Raw genomic sequence first — 18,600 nt, forward strand, 5'->3', positions numbered from 1 at the left:
TTTACTGTATTAACTCAAACCATTGGATAATTCACACGTTAGTGCAAAAAACAGCGATTAATTTCTCACAGATGGTACAAGTAATGTTAAAGGTTTCTATTTATTAATTGCGCTGTCCAGTCATCTGATCAATTACGCTTTTGAATGTTGCTGTTCTGTTATTCCAGTGGTTCTGCAGGACTTTAGCAGGAGCTGGGTGTGGACGGGTGGTGTAGAAAATGGGAGTGGTCCACCACATGTAGTTTGCCTGCTCTCTAACCTGCCTCCTGCCTGAGGATGGGAGGGTAATTTAGCCATTGTGATCACAGTACATTTTGTGGAACACTGCCATTGTCTGCACCTCGCTCCCACCGGAGTCCCATTAACACTGAACATATTCCTAAAATGTTGTTCTATTCTTTGTCTTAATCATGAAAAGTGGGAAACAATAGCTTGCAATCAATGCAAATTGTAAGACCAGCAGTGGGCATAAATGCGCCACCACCATGGTGTGTTTCAGAAACTCCAAGCAGATGGCAGGCCTGCCGGCAAGGCGTTAGTAAAGATCATCCCCGCAGCACCCCGAGGGGAAATTTCATGGGTGGTATTTGCGGCAGACTGCTTTTCCAGAATCAACTTGTTCAGTCAGAAGTACAGCAGAAGATTGTACCTGACCACAAAGATTCTGAGGCTACACTCCCATTATTTCGAGCAGACTGATAAGATGCCAATCCTTTATTTTGAACTCAGGAGTTGCACAAATTATTTGAGATGCATTAACATCTCCACTAAAACAGGAGGCTAGGGAGTGTCATACAAATTTGCTGGTGTGTTTATTTCAGTCCACTTCTTTCATGGCTGTTGTCCTTTTAAATAACTTTGGTTCTGTTATATAAATGGTTGCATTAGATATAATTTGGAATTATCATGCTTTTCCGTGATGCAGGATGAAAACTGAAAGTTGGGGAACCCGTACTAAGTACAGCAATGTAAAAGAGAAGACATGTTTTGGGTGTAAACTTCCCAGAGTCTCAGAACTGATATAGGGTGGGATACTTGGGCCCTTCCCGCCACCAAGATCTTCTGTCCCACCGAAGATGATACCCCCACCCATGGCAGGACTGGTGAGCCTTGCGGGGGTGGGCTGGTGGAAGATCCCGCCAATGTCGAGCTGGCTCCGCCGCCCGAAAACATGCCGTGGAAGGACCGGAAAATCCCATCCCGTTTACAAATGCTGATTTACTGTCAGTTTCCAGCACTTTCTGCTTTTATTTCAGATTTCCCTTTGTGAGCAGCTGGGTTTGAAATCGCAGTGCTAATTATTGTTTTCTAGGTTTACTTCTAAAGATTTTCTTCTATTTCAGTGAAACAGACTTGAGGGACCAGCAAAGGTTGGTGACTTTGCCGGCAACCATATTTTGGAAATAGGAATAGGCTGCATTTAATTGTACAATTCAGTGGGAAATACAGAAATGTTTGCTGATATCTTCCGACCTGTTTTTATACGTCGTTTTGGAACAATAATGGATGGACCATTGAGCCAGTCAATGAGATCATGGCTGATCTGTGATCTAACGCCAGGTAGACACCTTTGCCCCTCATTTTCTGCGAAATATATACACAGGCATTGATGGGTTAGCCTAGCCTGCGCTTGGATTTCTTCGAATCTTTAATTATGTTAAAAAGGTAATCGGTGAATGTCTCTCGTTTCTAAGCTGTAAATTTATACTTAGTTTGTGTGGGGCCCACGTGCCCAGCTTCCACCCAGGACTCTCAACCAGCTTATTGTAAATATTTACTGGAGGTTATTTGCCTTGTTTCCTGAACCCCTTGTTAGTTTCAAGTTTTCATTGCGGAATTATAAATGTGCAGGAGCATTCAAAGAGGTGGTTGGTGCATTGCTGAAAACAACAGGGAATGGCACATTGATACAGAGCTTCTATTACCAGGATTTGATTTTAGATGATATCATCATAAATTAGATCCTACTGCCTATTAAACAGAATACTGTCTGCGTTTGAGGGATATATTAGCCACTGCTTGTTGGTACTTGCTCTGTTCACAATAAAGCATTTTTTTTGCGAGGAACAATGAATATTGATCTAGGATTAATTTTCCCATTTCAATAGATGTTTGCACAGGAGATGTTAGTTAAAAGACAGGGTAATACTTGTCATGATTAATAGAAAACAATTCTAGCCCAGACTGAAAGCCTATACCAATAGGAAACAAAGAGACTGCCCCCCTTCCCTAGATGGGTGGCACAGTGATTAGCACTGCTGCCTCACAACACCAGGGACCCGGGTTCAATTCTGGCCTTGGATGACTGTGTGGAGTTTGTGCGTTCTCCCCATGTCTGTGTGGCTTTCTTCCCACAGTCCAAAGATGAGCAAGTTAGGCGGATTGGCCATGATAAATTGCCTCTTAGCTACCGAGGATGTGCAGGTTATGTTGCTGGTATAGGGCAGAGTGGATCAGTGCAGACTTGATTGGCCGAATAATCACCTTCTGCACTGCAGGGATTCTATGAATAAAGCTTGGGTAACTGTTTAGAGGTCTTAAGGATTTGATATGGTAGATACAGAGATGTTTTCACTTGTGGAGGAGACCAAAAGCAGGGGCCATAAACAAAATATATTCATTAATCTGTCCAATAAAGAATTAAGGAGAAACCTCTCTGCCCAGAGAGTGGTTAGAATGCAGAATTCACTACCACAGAATAAGTGAGAGAAATACCATAGTTGCATTTAAGGTAAAACTAGATGAACACATGAGAAATAAAGATAAAGAGAATGTTAACGGGGTTAGGTGAAGTAAGGTGGGGCACTTGTGTAGAGCAAAAATACCATCATAGGCCAATTACACACAACCACAGCTATTATGCAGTTGAGGAAAGTTTCAATAGAATGGTGATGGGAATAGTAAACAAAGTTAGATCATTTGACTCAATGGGCCGAATGGCGTCTTTCTGCACTGTAGGGATTCATTGGTAGGTCAGGTGTTTTTTTCATGCAGCACGGTAGCACAAGTGGATAGCACTGTAGCTTCACAGCACCAGGGTCCCAGGATCAATTCCCTGTTGGGTGACTGTCTGTGCAGTCTGCACGTTCTCCCGTGTCTGCGTGGGTTTCCTCCAGGTGCTCCAGTTTCCTCCCACAGTGCAAAGACATGCAGGTTATGCAGATTGGCTATGATAAATTGCCCTTAGTGACCAAGATGGGGTTATTGGGTTACAGGGATAGGATGGAAGTGAGGGCTTAAGTGGGTCAGTGCAGACGATGGGTCGAATGGCCTCCTTCTGCACTGTATGTTCTGTGTCTCGGTGCAGACTCATTGTGATTCAATCTAGTGTGCATCTATGAATAAAGAAAGCAGTAATGAAAACTATTAGAAAAATTAATACTTAAAAGGAAAAAAATGAGGATTAGCGCTCAAACCCCAAAGTATGTACAAACCACACTGATGTTAAACATGAGGGTTTCCCAGAAGGGCAATGTGGGAACACCGGTTCATAGTGGTGTACGTGTTTCTTTTGGTATAACGTGACAAATGTAGAGCCCAATGAGGAACAGTCCAGTCCTTGTGTGAACAATTATAAAGAATATTTATTAATAGAATGTAGAACATTACAGCGCAGTACAGGCCCTTCGGCCCTCGATGTTGCGCCGACCTGTGAAACCACTCTAAAGCCCATCTACACTATTCCCTTATCATCCATATGTTTATCCAATGACCATTTAAATGAAAAATGAAATGAAAAATGAAAATCGCTTATTGTCACGAGTAGGCTTCAATGAAGTTACTGTGAAAAGCCCCTAGTCGCCACATTCCGGCGCCTGTTCGGGGAGGCTGGTACGGGAATTGAACCGTGTTGCTGGCCAGCCTTGGTCTGCTTTAAAAGCCAGCGATTTAGCCCAGTGTGCTAAACCAGCCCCTAAATGACCTTAATGTTGGCGAGTCCACTATTGTTGCAGGCAGGTTATTCCATGCCCTTACTACTCTCTGAGTAAAGAACCTACCTCTGACATCTGTCCTATATCTATCTCCCCTCAATTTAAAGCTATGCAGCCTCATGCTAGCCATCACCATCCGAGAAAAAAAAGGCTCTCACTGTCCACCCTATCTAATCCTCTGATCATCTTGTATGCCTCAATTTAGTCACCTCTTAACCTTTTTCTCTCTAACAAAAACAGCCTTAAGTCCCTCAGCCTCTCCTCATAAAATCATCTCTCCATACCAGGCAACATCCTGGTAAATCTCCTCTGCACCCTTTCCAATGCTTCCACATCCTTCCTATAATGCGGCAACCAGAACTGCACGCAATACTCCAAATGCGGCCGCACCAGATTTGTACAGCTGCAACATGACCTCATGGCTCCGAAATTCAATCCCTCTGCCAATAAAAGCTAACACACCGTACACCTTCTTAACAACCTTATCAACCTTGGTGGCAACTTTCAGGGATCTATGTACATGGACACCGAGATCTCTCTGCTCATCCACACTACCAAGAATCTTACAATTAGCCCAGTCCTCTGTCTTCCTGTTATTCCTTCTAAAATGAATCACCTCACACTTTTCAGCATTAAACTCCATTTGCCACCTCTCAGCCCAGCTCTGCAGCTTATCTATGTCCCTCCGTAACCTGCAACATCCTTCTGCACTGTCCACAACTCCACCGACTTTAGTGTCATCTGCAAATTTACTCACCCATCCTTCTACGCCCTCCTCCAGGTCATTTATAAAAATGACAAACAGCAGTGGCCTCAAAACAGATCCTTGTGGTACACCACTAGTAACTGAACTCCAGGCTGAACATTTCCCATCAGCCACCACCCTCAGTCTTCTTATAGCGAGCCAATTTCTGATCCAAACTGCAAAATCACCCTGAATCCCAATAGCCTACCTTGGGGAACCTTATCAAACGCTTTACTGAAATCCATATACACCACATCAACTGCTTTACCCTCGTCCTCCTGTTTGGTCACCTTCTCAAAGAACACAATAAGGTTTGTGAGGCATGACCTGCCCTTCACAAAACCGTGTTGACTATCCCTAATCAAAATCTAGATGATTATAAATCCTATCTCTTCTAAACTTTTCCAAGACTTTGCCCACAACAGAAGTAAGGCTCACTGGTCTATAGTTACCGGGGTTGTCTCTACTCCCCTTCTTGAACAAGGGGACAACATTCGCTATCCTCCAGTCTTCTGGCACTATTCCTGTAGACAATGACGGCATAAAGATCAAAGCCAAAGGCTCAGCAATCTCCTCCCTAGCTTCCCAGAGAATCCTAGAATAAATCCCATCTGGTTTATCTATTTTCACACTTTCCAGAATTGCTAACACCTCCTCCTTGAACTTCAAGCCTCCTTCTTCCTCTTGACAAGTGATTCAGCTACTTTAGTAAAACACGGTTCCCTCGCTCGACCACTTCCTCCCTGCCTGACAGGTACATATTTATCAAGGACACGCAGTAGCTGTTCCTTGAACGAGCTCCACATTTCAATTGTGCCCATCCCCTGCAGTTTCCTTCCCCATCCTATGCATCCTAAGTCTTGCCTCATCGCATCATAATTGCCTTTCCCCCAGCTATAACTCTTGCCCTGCGGTATATACCTATCCCTTTCCATCGCTAAAGTAAACGTAACTGAATTGCGATCACTATCACCAAAGTGCTCACCTACCTCCAAATCTAACACCTGTCCTGGTTCATTACCCAGTACCAAATCCAATGTGGCCTCGCCTCTTGTTGGCCTATCTACATACTGTGTCAGGAAACCCTCCTGCACACATTGGACAAAAACAGACCCATCTGAAGTACTCGAACTATAGCGTTTCCAGTCAATATTTGGAAAGTTAAAGTCCCCCATAACAACTACCCTGTTACATTCGCTCCTATCCAGGATCATCTTTGCAATCCTTTCCTCTATATCTCTGGAACTTTTCGGAGGCCGATAGAAAACTCCCAACAGGGTGACCTTTCCTGTTTCTAACCTCAGCCCAAACTACCTCAGTAGACGAGTCCTCATCAAACGTCCTTTCCGCCACCATAATACTATCCTTGACTAACAATGCCACCCCTCCCCCTCTTTTACCACCTTCCCCGAGCTTACTGAAATATCTAAACCCAGGAATCTGCAGCAACCATTCCTGTCCCTGCTCTAGCCATGTCTCCAAAATGGCCACAACACCGAAGTCCCAGGTACCAACCCATGCTGCAGGTTCACCCACCTTATTCCGGATGCTCCTGGCGTTGAAGTAGACACACTTTAAAGCACCTTCCTGCCTGCCGGTATACTCCTGCAACCTTGAAACCTTACTCATGACCTCACTACTCTCAACCTCCTGTATACTGGAGCTACAATTCAGGTTCCCAAACCCCTGCTGAATTAGATTAAACCCTCCCGAACAGCATTAACAAATATCCCCCCCAGGATATTGGTATCCCTCTGGTCCAGGTGTAGACCATCCCGTTTGTAGAGGTCCCACCTACCCCAGAATGAGCCCCAATTATCCAGGTATCTGAAACCCTCCCTCCTGCACCATCCCTGTAGCCATGTGTTCAACTGCTCTCTCTCCCTATTCGTCGTCTCACTAGCACGTGGTACGGGTAACAACCCAGAGATAATAACTGTTTGTTCTAGCTCTAAGTTTCCACCCTAGCTCCCTAAAATCCTGCCTTACATCCCTATCCCTTTACCTACCTATGTCGTTGGTGCCTATGTGGACCACAACTTGGGGCTGTTCCCCCTCAAGGATCCCGAAAACACAATCCGAGACATCACGGACCCTGGCATCTGGGAGGCAACACACCAACCGCGAGTCTCTCTCGTTCCCACAGAATCTCCTATCCCTCTAACTATGGAGTCGCCAATGACTAATGCTCTACTCCTCTCCCCCCTTCCCTTCTGAGCAACAGGGACAGACTCTGTGCCAGAGACCTGTACCCAATGGCTTACCCCTGGTAAGTTGTCCCCCCACCAGTATCCAAATGCGGTATACTTGTTACTAAGGGGAACGACCACAGGGGATTCCTGTACTGACTGCTTCCTCCCAGCCCCCCTCACCATCACCCATCTAGCTTAATTCCCAGGAGTAACTACATCCCTGAAGCATCTATCTATGACCACCCCTGCCTCCCGAATTCATCCAACTCCAGCTCCAGTTCCCTAACACGGTTTCTGAGGAGCTGGAGATGGGTGCACTGCCCACAGGTGAAATCAGCAGGGACACTGACGGCATCCCTCACCTCAAACATTCTGCAGGAGGAACATTGCACTGCCTTCCCTACCATCCCCTCTAGATAAAACAAGAAAAAGAAAGGAAGAGCTTACCTGATATTCACAGAAAGGAAGAGCTCACCTGATATTAACTTAAAAGACAAAAGCACACAAGGACTTATAATACATTATGACACAAGAACATTGATGACTATACATACACATTACATGAAACTATCCCTTGGTCCCCAACTACCTACATTACCTGAAACTCAAGACACCTCATTTTACGAAAACAAAACATCCACTATTAAGCAACTTTGAGTGAAATCTAGCAAATAATTACTGCACCCAAGTTAAGGTAGCCATGTCTGAAAAATAGTCTGAAAAAAAAAAAAGGTGGGAAAATTGGTTACTTCTTTTGGCAGACTATATCTGCCACGGCTGCAGTTCTGATTTCAGTTATTTCTCCTTTTCCCTTAGTGTTCGAATTCAGCTATTTCTTTCCCTTTATATTATTCATCCGGTGGAGTTGACGTTTGGCAGGTAGATGTCAATTTTTTTATCACTCCAGTTTGAAGTTACCACCTCGAAAGTCTCATTGTTTTCTCTAATCACAGGTAAAATACCTGTTTTTAACTGAAAGGCGAATTTGCATCTCATCATCTCTCCAGTCACCTGCCTCAAATCACCATTTTGGGTCTTTTAAATCTCCTACGTCTTAACTGGAAAATTAACAATCAAATCAAAATATGAAGGTAGCTAGGAAACTCAGATTTTTAATTATTATTGTACTTAAATTGAAAATTAAATTTCAACACAACGTGCTATTTTGGGTTTAATTTTTTGTTGTTAGCAGTCAACCAAATGAGTATTTTGGACAACACATCTTTTGTAATTTTATCTGTATAGTTGCTGTTCCGTAATATCCCATATTTTGGTATCTGACTTGTTCAAATAAAATGGAATTTCTCAAAGGTGTATACTTGATTTTGAAAATGTTATAACTACATGAAAAACATGAACCAATTCACAAGACTGTGAGAAACTCAAGATTGAAATTGCACAAGTGGAGTGCAGCTATCCTCAGAATATCTGGTTCTAACTTGTGTTTTGCATGACTTACATTAGAATGAACTTTAAAAAATGTGTTCATGGGATGCAGGTGTCACTGGTGGTGAGCTGCCTTCTTGAATCGCCATGATGTGGAGATGCCGGCGTTGGACTGGGGTGAGCACAGTAAGAAGTCTTACAACACCAGGTTAAAGTCCAACAGGTTTGTTTCAAACACGAGCTTTCGGAGCACGGCTCCTTCTTCAGGTGAATGGCCATTCACCTGAAGAAGGAGCCGTGCTCCGAAAGCTCGTGTTTGAAACAAACCTGTTGGACTTTAACCTGGTGTTGTAAGACTTCTTACTGTTCTTGAATCGCTGCAGTCCTGTGGTGTAGGTACATCTACAGGGCTGTTGGAGAGGTCGTTCCAGGGTTTTGATCCAGCAACAGTTATATATTTCCATGTCACGATGATGAGTGGCTTGGAGGACAACTCCCAGGTCGTGGTGTTCCCATGTGTCTGCTGCCCTTCTGCTTCTAGGTGGTAGCAGCTGAGAGTTTGTAGGGCCCTGCCCTAAGGAGTCTTGATGAGTTCCTGCAGTGCATCTGGTAGATGGTACACATGGCTTGTCACTATACGATGGTGGTGGGAGGAGTGAATGTTTGTAGATGGGTTGCCAATCAAGCAGGCTGCTTTGGTCCTGGAGGTGTCAAGCTTGGAGTGCTTTTGGAGCTGCACTCATCCAGGCAAGTGGAGAGTTTTCCATCACACTCCTGACTTACACTTTATAGGTGGTGGGCAGGCTTTGTGGAGTCAGGCGAGTTACATGATCTAATCCATTGGTTACAAACTCGCTAGCTCTGACTATTGCTTGCTACTTATGTGGTTTGGCAAGCAAATAGTCCTGTGTTGTTGGTTCATCAGCGGATGACAAAAAGATTGACTGGGTGGTTACCAGTGAGTTGAGTGTCTTGGGGTTACAGGAAGATATATATGGGATATCGAATGGGCAGAAAACTGGCAGATGGAATTTAACCCTGAAAATGTGAGGTGGGACACTTTGAATACTTCATTGTCACATTACTCCTTTCAATGAATGGCATGACACTGGGAAGTTCTGAGGAACACAAGGACCTTGGTGTTTGTCCATAGGTCTTTGAAGGTGAAAGGGCAAGTTAATAGGGTGGTGAAAAAGGCATATGGGACACTTGCCTTTATCAATCATGACATAGATTACAAAAGCAGGAAGATCTGTTGGAGTTGTACAGAACTTTGGTGAGGCCACAGCTGGAGTACTGTGCGCAGTTCTGGTCACCACATTATAGGAAGGATGTGATTGCACTGGAGGGGATGCAGAGGCGATTCACCGGGGTGTTGCCTGGGTTGGAATATTTAAGTTATGAAGAGGTTGGATAGGCTTGGCCTGTTTTTGCTGGAGCAGAGAAGACCAAGGTGACATTGAGGTGCACAAGATTGAGGGTCATGGACAGGATGGATAGTGAGTTGAAGGGTCAGTTACAAGGGAACACGTTCAAGGTCAGGTTTGGGGGGCTTGAGGAATAACATTTTTACCCAGGTCTGGAATGCACTGCCTGGGAGGGTAGTAGAGGCGAGTTGCCTCACATCCTTTAAAAAGTACCGTGGCACGTCGTAACATTCAAGGCCAAGTGCTGGCAAATGGAATTAGATAGGCAGGTCAGGTATTTTTCATGCTTCGGTGCAGACTCGATGAGCCGAAGGGTCTTTTCTGCACTGAATTATTCTGATGAGCCGGAATCCATATTTTTAGGGATGCCTGGTATGTCCTCCTGCATTCTTCATTGAACCAGAGTTGAGCCCCTTGCTTGGTGGTAATGGTAGAGTGGGTGACATGCCAGACCATGAGGTTACAGATTGTGATTAAGTACAGTTCTGCTGCTGCTAGCCCACAGTACCTCATGATTATCCAGTTTTGAGTTGTTAGATGTTCAGAATCTATCCCATTTAGCATGGCGATAGTGCCATGCAACACACTGGAGGGTATCCTCAATGTGAAGATGGGACTTAGCCTCCACAAGAACTGTGCAGTGGTCACTTGTACCAATACGTAATATTGTCATGGACAGATGTATCTGCGTCGGGAATATTGGTTCACTCATCACCTACCACAGAACCAGTCTAGCAGCTATGATCTTCAGGACTCGGCAGCTTGGTCTGTAGGAGTGGTACTGAGACACTCTTGGTCCCCTAACCAGAGCATGTTTTGCACCTCGCCACCCTCGACTTTTTCTCTGAGTGATGCTCAACACGTTTCCTTGCCCATGTTTTACCTGATGCCACGACTTAATTCAACATTAAGGTAATCCAGGGCAATTTCCATTCCACTGTATACCAGTGTGTCAACACTTCTGCTGGGTCTATCCTGCCAGTGGGACAGGACATACTCCGAGTTGATGATGGGACACAAGATATGATACCGCATAATTGTTAAGCAATTGCTTGATGAGTCTGTGAGACAGCTCACCCAATTTTTGGCACAAGCCCTCATATGTTAGTAAGGAGTACTTTGCCAAGTCAAAGGGGCTGAGTTTACAGTTATGGTTTCCGGTGCCTAGTTGAATACAGGGCATTATGGTTTAAATTCCTTTTAGACTTTTTTAAAGCAGTTTTATACAACTGAGTGGCTTGCTCAGGTATTTCGGAGGGCAAAGTGTCAAACATATTTGTGTGAATCTGGGGTCACATGTACACCAGATCAGATTTCCTTCCCTGAAAGACATCAGTAAGCCAGATGGGTTTTTGCACCAACTGATAAGGGTTCCATGGTCAACCAGATATCATAAGATTTTTAATTCCAGATTTTTTTCCTGTTCAATTCAAATTCCCCATCTGCCATGGTGGGATTCGAACCCAGGTTATTACCCTAGGTCTCTGGATTACTAGCCCAGTGACTATTGTGCCACCACCTCCCAGGTACTGAGACTAAAACAAACACTTCAAACCTACTTTAGTGTCAGCACTTACGGTGTGTAGATAGAGCAGGGTGAAGTTGAAAGCCTCATGAAGACCAACATACTATTACTTTACATTAATATTTAAGTCATAAATTGTAAACTGAATTTTGAACATGTAGCATTGAATTAGGAAAGAATCCAGAAAATATAGATGAGTGGTTTTAGGCATGATGCAGAAAGGAACTGCAAACTCGATACTAGTCAGAAATGGGAAACTTAAAGCTCGAGGGATTGGGGATTGTAATTAATAGTGCAGTGTGGTGCTTCAGCTAATGGAGAATTAGCAAAGCTCAATGATGAAGAATTACCATTTTAGAAAAAGGCCTGACTAATTTTGAATATTTGATCAATTACTAGTGGGAATGTTTAGAAGTGTTGTACATGGAAAACTAGTGACGGAAGAAAATCAATCTGAAAAACTGATTTGGAGTCGATGTGAAACATAAACTTAGTAATAAGGCAGCCAAATGGCGATACATTCACATTTCCGAAAGATGGATAGGCAAGCACGTGTTTTTAGAGATAAAGGATGTCGCATTTATGAGACTCCATGTGAATATAGGTTGGCTAACAGAAATTTTATATTGAGATGCAATAATTAGAGAAGGGGATTGAATGGAAAAGGACATACAAGGACGAGTTGATTGATGAAAAGTATGGTGAAAGAACTTGCATTTATATGGCATGCTTCACATTTTCAACTTGTCCCAAAGTGCTTCATTTAAATTAAATACTTTAAAAGAGCTTACCAACAACAATAAATGTATTTTAATGATGTTGATTGAAAGGTTAACATTGGTTAGGACACCAGACGCACCCCAATACTTGTCTCCAAACTGCATCATGGGATATTTTACGCCCACCAGTAAAATGTACTCAAGCCCTGGTTTAACATTTCATCCAAAAATGGCACACCTCCAACAAGTGTAGCATTCTCAATGCCGCACTAAACTATCAGCTTAAATGCTTCAAGCTGAGGTGCAAGAATGTTGCTAAGTCAAGATTGACATTTGATAACTGGTGGTGAGAGAACCAGCAGAAAATGAAATAATACGGTGCATAAATACAAAATTATTTTAAAATATGACTGATATAAAATAAAAGAGCCAAGTATTTTCAACTGCCTGAAACACACTACCAACTAAATAAGCAAAGAAAAACTTCACTTCACCCACCTGATGTACTGTAGTGTGTCCAGCTCAAGAGGCAAGTCTCTCAGGGCTAATCTTTTTCTCTCATTTCTTTTCATACGGAAGTACATTGATATCCACTTACCTTGACAGATGGGGCATGTCAGGAAGCATGAAGTTATCCATCTTGATAGAAAGGGAGCAGTTTTTTTTTGGAAACAAGTCGAGATCAATAAATGTTGGTAGCCAGAGGGATTTGTGTCCTTGTACATGAAGCACATTAACATGTAGGGATAGCAAGCAATTAAGGAGGAAATGATGTTAGCCTTTATTGCAAGGGAATTGGGGTAAATCAAATCAATAAGACTGTCTTACTGCAGGGTGATACAGGCTTTTTAGCAAGGTCAAACCTGGTATGCCATGTACAATTTGGTCTCCTTACCTACGGAATGATATATTTGCCTTGGAACAAATTCACTCTGACCTATGAAGAGGTTGAGTAAAAAGGGTCTATATTTTCTAGAATTTGGATGAATGAGAGATGATCTCATGAAAATGTACAACATGCTTAGAGGGCTTACCAGGGTAGATGCACAGAAGCAGTTTTCCCTGGCTGGAGAGTCTAGAACTAGAGGACATGGATCATAGATCGGCCATTTAGGACTGAGGTGAGAAGTGCTTTCCCTTAAAGGATTGTTAGTCTTTGGAATTCTCAGCCCAGAGGTCGGTGGATGCTCAGTTGATTGGGAAGGCTGAGATCAAATTAATTTTGGGTACAAAAAGAATCAATGGAATATCTGAATGGAGGAGCAGGTTCAAGGGTTCATGTGGCGTACTCCTGCTCCTATTTCTTATGGAGAATTCAGAATTGATCAATTCTTCTTGATCTTTCTTGATTCGCTAGGCTTGATGTGTTTGTGACAATGTCCACACCCTGAGCTTTTTCTGGGCATGGCTGGAATATCAACCAGTTCTGGGAAGAATTCCCATAATTCTACAAATTAGGTCTCAATATTCCCTCAGTCCCTTTATCTGGACACAAAGGTCTTATGATTAAAACATATTCCATCCTCTAAGTATCATTAATATGCTCTCAATTAGTCCCAGACAGGGTGGATCCTACTCATATACAAGACTAGAGTTTCCACTTGGCACGTCTGATAACAGCATAAAATATTAGAGAATTTTAAGCAAGTTACAATGAGCATTAATCTAGTTTCTATGACTTTTAACAGTTCTACAAAATATTACACTGAAAGGGCCCCATATGGAAAAAAAAGACTGACTGTGCCTGTTAAAAAGAAGACATTTCATTGTCAATAACTTAAAATCAGATTACTCTCAGGCAGTGAGCTGAACCCTTATTAAAAATTGATTTTCTTCTAATAATCCCATTTTCAGCTGTAAAAACAATTATTCTATTTTGCTTACCGATACACTGCTTCATGGAAGATTTTACTTTTGTGATAATGCAAATGGGTGGAAACTTAACTTCACTTTGAAAAACCAACACATTTTATACCCAGATTGCCAATTGCACCCAAAGCAAAAAACTCTAGCCTGCCACTATTTTGAAAGATTTAAGTAGCTGGTTGATGCCTAAATCTTCATATGAATGCATGGGGTTATCGTTCAATTACCTCTTCTTTTGCTCCCATCCTATCCTTCATTTTCTGTAACTAGTTTAATACAATTTCTAATTTGCAGTACTGCTATTTATTAGACATTTATTTCATCCTTTCAGAGCACAAACTAGAGCAGTGTGACATTGAGTAATGTACAATAACCAAATAATCCAGATAAGGAAAGAATCTTGGCTGGGGCTCCAGAACACCATGCTCTTTTGCATAATGCCATTAATCCAACTAAAACAGGCGGACAAGCTGCAGTGTAATGTCCCCTCTGAACAGTGCAACACTAGACTCAGTGCTAGATTGAAATGATAGCCAACATTACATTTCAAATTCTGCAGTGGGGTTCGAATTCACACACTGTTATTCACTGCAGAAAAAACAGAACAAAACTAAAATATGAAGCAAGGACCATGGGTCTGTTTTGTTTTTGATATTTTTGGTTTCTACACAAACAACTTAAAATGTCCTCCCAATTCTTGCCATCTTTCTCAGCACTACAAGATTTATCACTCTTACATCTGCTAGGTAAAAAAAAAGAGATGATTCACCTAACACCATCTTTCACCAATAACAATATAAAATTTTATTGTGTAGTGTTCAGGCATAACAGGTTCTCCATTCCAGCCAACCTTCTCAACAGCACAATTTTAAACAAACAAAATAAACCAACAATTTCACATTTTATCATTTAAAGCTTGTTTTCCAACTGATCCTGGACACATCAAGGTTGAAGAAATAGTTTAAAAGCAAACAGTTTTAAACAACACTGCAATCAAACATGAAATAAAAGGAAGCCGGCCCACTTCATTAACTACCCCATTTTTCAAATCACTAATCTACTCTCCAATTTACTGCTTGTTGCAGTATCCTGTGTTTAGCTGGTCTCAGAATTTTCATATCACTTCCGAGGGGGAACAACTTGCTTTCACATGCTGCCCAAGAACTGGGAACACTTCCCTAACTAGGCCAGACATATGCTACTGATGGACAGTATAATTCTGGCCATCTGTTTGGAAGGCAAGTGATCTACCAAGGCTTCTTTGTACAACATTTGGTTCATTACAGATCAAAATCAAGGAAAAATGTTTAAACAGTTTGAATACAAAACAATGTCTTTACTAAAGATCACAGATTTAAACGAGAAGCAAGAGTACATCACAGTTCTAATCGGCAATGATTTAGTATGTCTGAATACTTTAAATACCAACACCATCTCTTAGATGTTTACTAAATACACTTGTAGATTGAAAAGACAAGAAGCTTGCTCTTAGAAATGCAAAAGCAAGTACGTGAGTTCAACTGCAGATGAAGACAAGGATCTGGATTTGACTCCAAGGCAAACTAAAAACAAGTCACTTTGCAGAAATTTAGGACAGAGGTAGAAACCTCAATGTTCTCAAATTTGATCGTTGACACCTTATCAACAGTAAAACACAATAATCATAGCTTTTGCAATAATTGTCAGGTATTAGCATTTTAGTACGCCATTGTTGTATGTTCCGCAGTTAAAATGTTTTAAAATATCTGTGCTTAAATTTTCTAAACTTTCTAAATAACCCACAACAGTATTTAGAAAATGTGCAACCAACAAAAAAACAATGTTTGAGGCTTAATTAGTCCAAAGGTGTCAAACTGTTGAGTTATTTCGGTTCCCTTGGAATTTTCAATTGTTTATTAATTTGCAAAAATATTTTGAATATCCTTACGACACAATATGCAAAACTTTAGTGACCTATGAGTCCATGCATGACACTACTGATGCATCAGTAACATGAATATCTAAAATGGAGTTGCAATTGCACAAGACTTTGGAAAATGTGACATCTGAAAAAAACATCATTCGTGCCTCTTAATTATCCATTTGGCAAGTCCATACATTGACTGCAGCACACAATACAGTGAAATACATTTAGCAATGTGACCCTCACTTTTCCATTCCTCTTCTGTCTTTGTGGGTTTTCAAGTGCCTACAATTCCAATATCCAAATTCTCTAAGGCAGTCATGTTATATGGAGACCTTGATTTCACCATGCATGTCAAATATTTTGCTGCAATCAGTATGAATGAACTGAAGTTCAAAGATCTCAAGAAGCCAAATGGAGTGCCCATACCAGAGATAACACCCTCAAAGAATCTACTTCAGCCTACAAAACACAGTAATGGGGGCTTCCAAAATACACTTTAAAAAAAATTGCATTCCAGTTTTAGAATGTTGATTTGCCCCGATTCGGTGAGGTTGCCACACATCAGTTTAGGACTAGACAAGTAAACGGAAACTGCAGTATCATGTACAGTTTAAAATCATACATTAGAGATCTTAAAAAACTGTTCCACTATTGAATCACTGACCAAACCGTCTACAATTATGACAATATGCCGCAAAAAATGGCTGTTACGTTAACTGATTCCTTGGTCCTAACGGTAGTCAGTAAAATGAGCTAAATAAGATCCGGTATAAACAAAATTCATATGACCAAGAATGATATTTGTGAAACACTCTTAATTGCAGATTGAGAGTTTGCTATAAATTATAACTGCATGTTTACCTAACATTACACCAAGTGTTGAATATGCTCTTTCAGCATGCTTACAAAAGTAAAAATGATAATGTACTTACTGTACAGAACCTTATTTCTCTGAAAAAAAAAATGAACGTTCACAGAAAAACATGAATTACTGCCAATCCATGGAGAGCGGTTTGGGGGAAGAAGAGAAGAGACATTTGCACTGTGTACATGAAGATCGCCCAGACAATGACATTACTGGTAGCTGATTTATTTTGCAGGGTGACCATAATTCTTAAATTGTTGATGGAAATTCACTGAATAAATGAGCAACTATTTTAAGACAAGAAAACAGAATGTTTTGTATTTTTTCAATGTTTATAGGTGTGTTAAAGAAAACCCTAAAAAAATTGGTTAGTTTGGGTTGGATGGATATCAACGTTGGTCCAGTATATCACAACCCAGATTACAAACCCCCTACTTATGGTTTTACAATTGAAAACATAACCGGGACAACTTAATATTCCAATTTAAACTGACATGGAACAATGATGGATGAGATTTATTCTCATTTAACCTTTCAATCATTCTCATTTGATTTCTCAAAATGGATTTCTTTCTAAAGAGTATTTTACTTTTCTCGTCACAAGTGTTTCATCTCGCCACAAACCATTCCAGATGTTTAACCAGAGACAAATACTGCATGTTAAATGTATTGGGCTTTTTAAAAAATATACAGCTGTTAACAAATCAACCTTGTAAAAATAAAAGTTTTGAAGCTTCATACTGTTAGCACTGAAGGCAACATCACTACTTTATAAAATATTTATGTAGGTTGTGGTGAGAAGCAGCTCATAGTAAGAGATGACACAGCGTTCAAGGTTGCAGCATTGGGACCTGGGTTTCACAGCTAGAGGGATATGTGGTTTGCTGCTATTGGAGTTACACTTAATGAAGCTTCAAAACGAAAAATAAACATGAACATTAAAGTTGTGACATATTATCAATGCTTCAAAACTCAAAACTTTCTTGTAGCCCCAAGTTTTTCAACATTAGAGCACAATACTCATATAAATGTTTCCAGTTTATAAACTGCAAAATGACCATATCCATCTGGGCAATCAGTTTATGTTCAATGTTTTGGGTAATACTGGAATTATGCTTCTTCATTGGTTGTTAGGTTCTTGTTCAGTTACTCCTGAATGATTTGCTGCTTCTTTTCTCTCCAGTAGTCCATAGCTTGCTTGGCCAGAGTTTTCTTTAAAAGTACAGCAGAAAAAAAAGTGTGTTAAATAGTAAAACGCCACTGCCGCAGAAAACTCTCACCATATCTGGTTGAAAGAAGATGACAAGCAAGGTCAATGGTTACAGCACACAATAAATCAAAATCCGGTTTTATTACAAATATTCATGATGAATTTTATAGTAAAAATATGAAAACACCTTTTATGAGAATTTATACAGCCAGATAGGAACCCTGATCCGCAGCAAAATGCATTGAGGATTGCATCACAATTTGCCCATTTTTTTTTTAAATTGAAGGGATAATTTAGCGTGGCCATTCCACCTAGCCTGCACATCTTTGGGTTGTGGGAGCGAGACCCACGCAGACGCGGGAAGAATGTGCAAACTCCACTTGGACAGCGACTCGGGGGTCGGGATTGAATCCGGTTCCGTGCCATCCCACATTTGCCTATGCAACAAACCAGATTTTGTTGAAACGGGCATATAAACAAAGCATGTGGCTAATAATGCACAAATAAGCCAGCAACCTGGAGCAAAGATGAGATATCCCATAAATTGTGAACTGCCACAGGTTTCTGGCAGATTTGTGCCCATTCACTTTAAGCTTTATGAAAACATCTCATGCTTAAACTCCATAATTTTCATAATTTTGGAATCTTCATGCTGATTGCCGGTAAACGTAAAGTTCAGTCTAGTAATTAACAGTGCAACGATCCTTTTAATGGTACAATGATTAATGGCTGCAAATTAATATTACTTCAACAGAGAATAAACAGTTAAAAGTGCACACTCTCATTACTTCAAGTTGAAAACTGTTTTAGGAGATTTAAAATATCGA

The 18,600-nt window shown here is 41.2% G+C and overlaps 1 protein-coding gene and 1 gene segment (V, D, J or C); one reads left to right on the plus strand and one right to left on the minus strand.

Annotated features, from left to right (window-relative positions):
* LOC119965091 overlaps nt 1–1,544 on the plus strand; it is a 36,514-nt gene extending 34,970 nt beyond the window's left edge. Inside the window, 1 exon segment of the C gene segment in view lies at nt 1,344–1,544. Coding sequence covers nt 1,344–1,346 — 3 coding nt within the window.
* Nucleotides 1,545–14,572: 13,028 nt separating this feature from the next.
* LOC119965092 (matrin-3-like) overlaps nt 14,573–18,600 on the minus strand; it is a 142,398-nt gene continuing 138,370 nt past the window's right edge. Inside the window, 1 exon segment of the mRNA XM_038795375.1 lies at nt 14,573–17,775. Coding sequence (XP_038651303.1) covers nt 17,710–17,775 — 66 coding nt within the window. The 3' untranslated portion in view covers nt 14,573–17,709.

Source organism: Scyliorhinus canicula, chromosome 4, assembly GCF_902713615.1.
Source record: "Scyliorhinus canicula chromosome 4, sScyCan1.1, whole genome shotgun sequence".
Classification (NCBI taxonomy): Eukaryota; Metazoa; Chordata; class Chondrichthyes; order Carcharhiniformes; family Scyliorhinidae; genus Scyliorhinus; species Scyliorhinus canicula.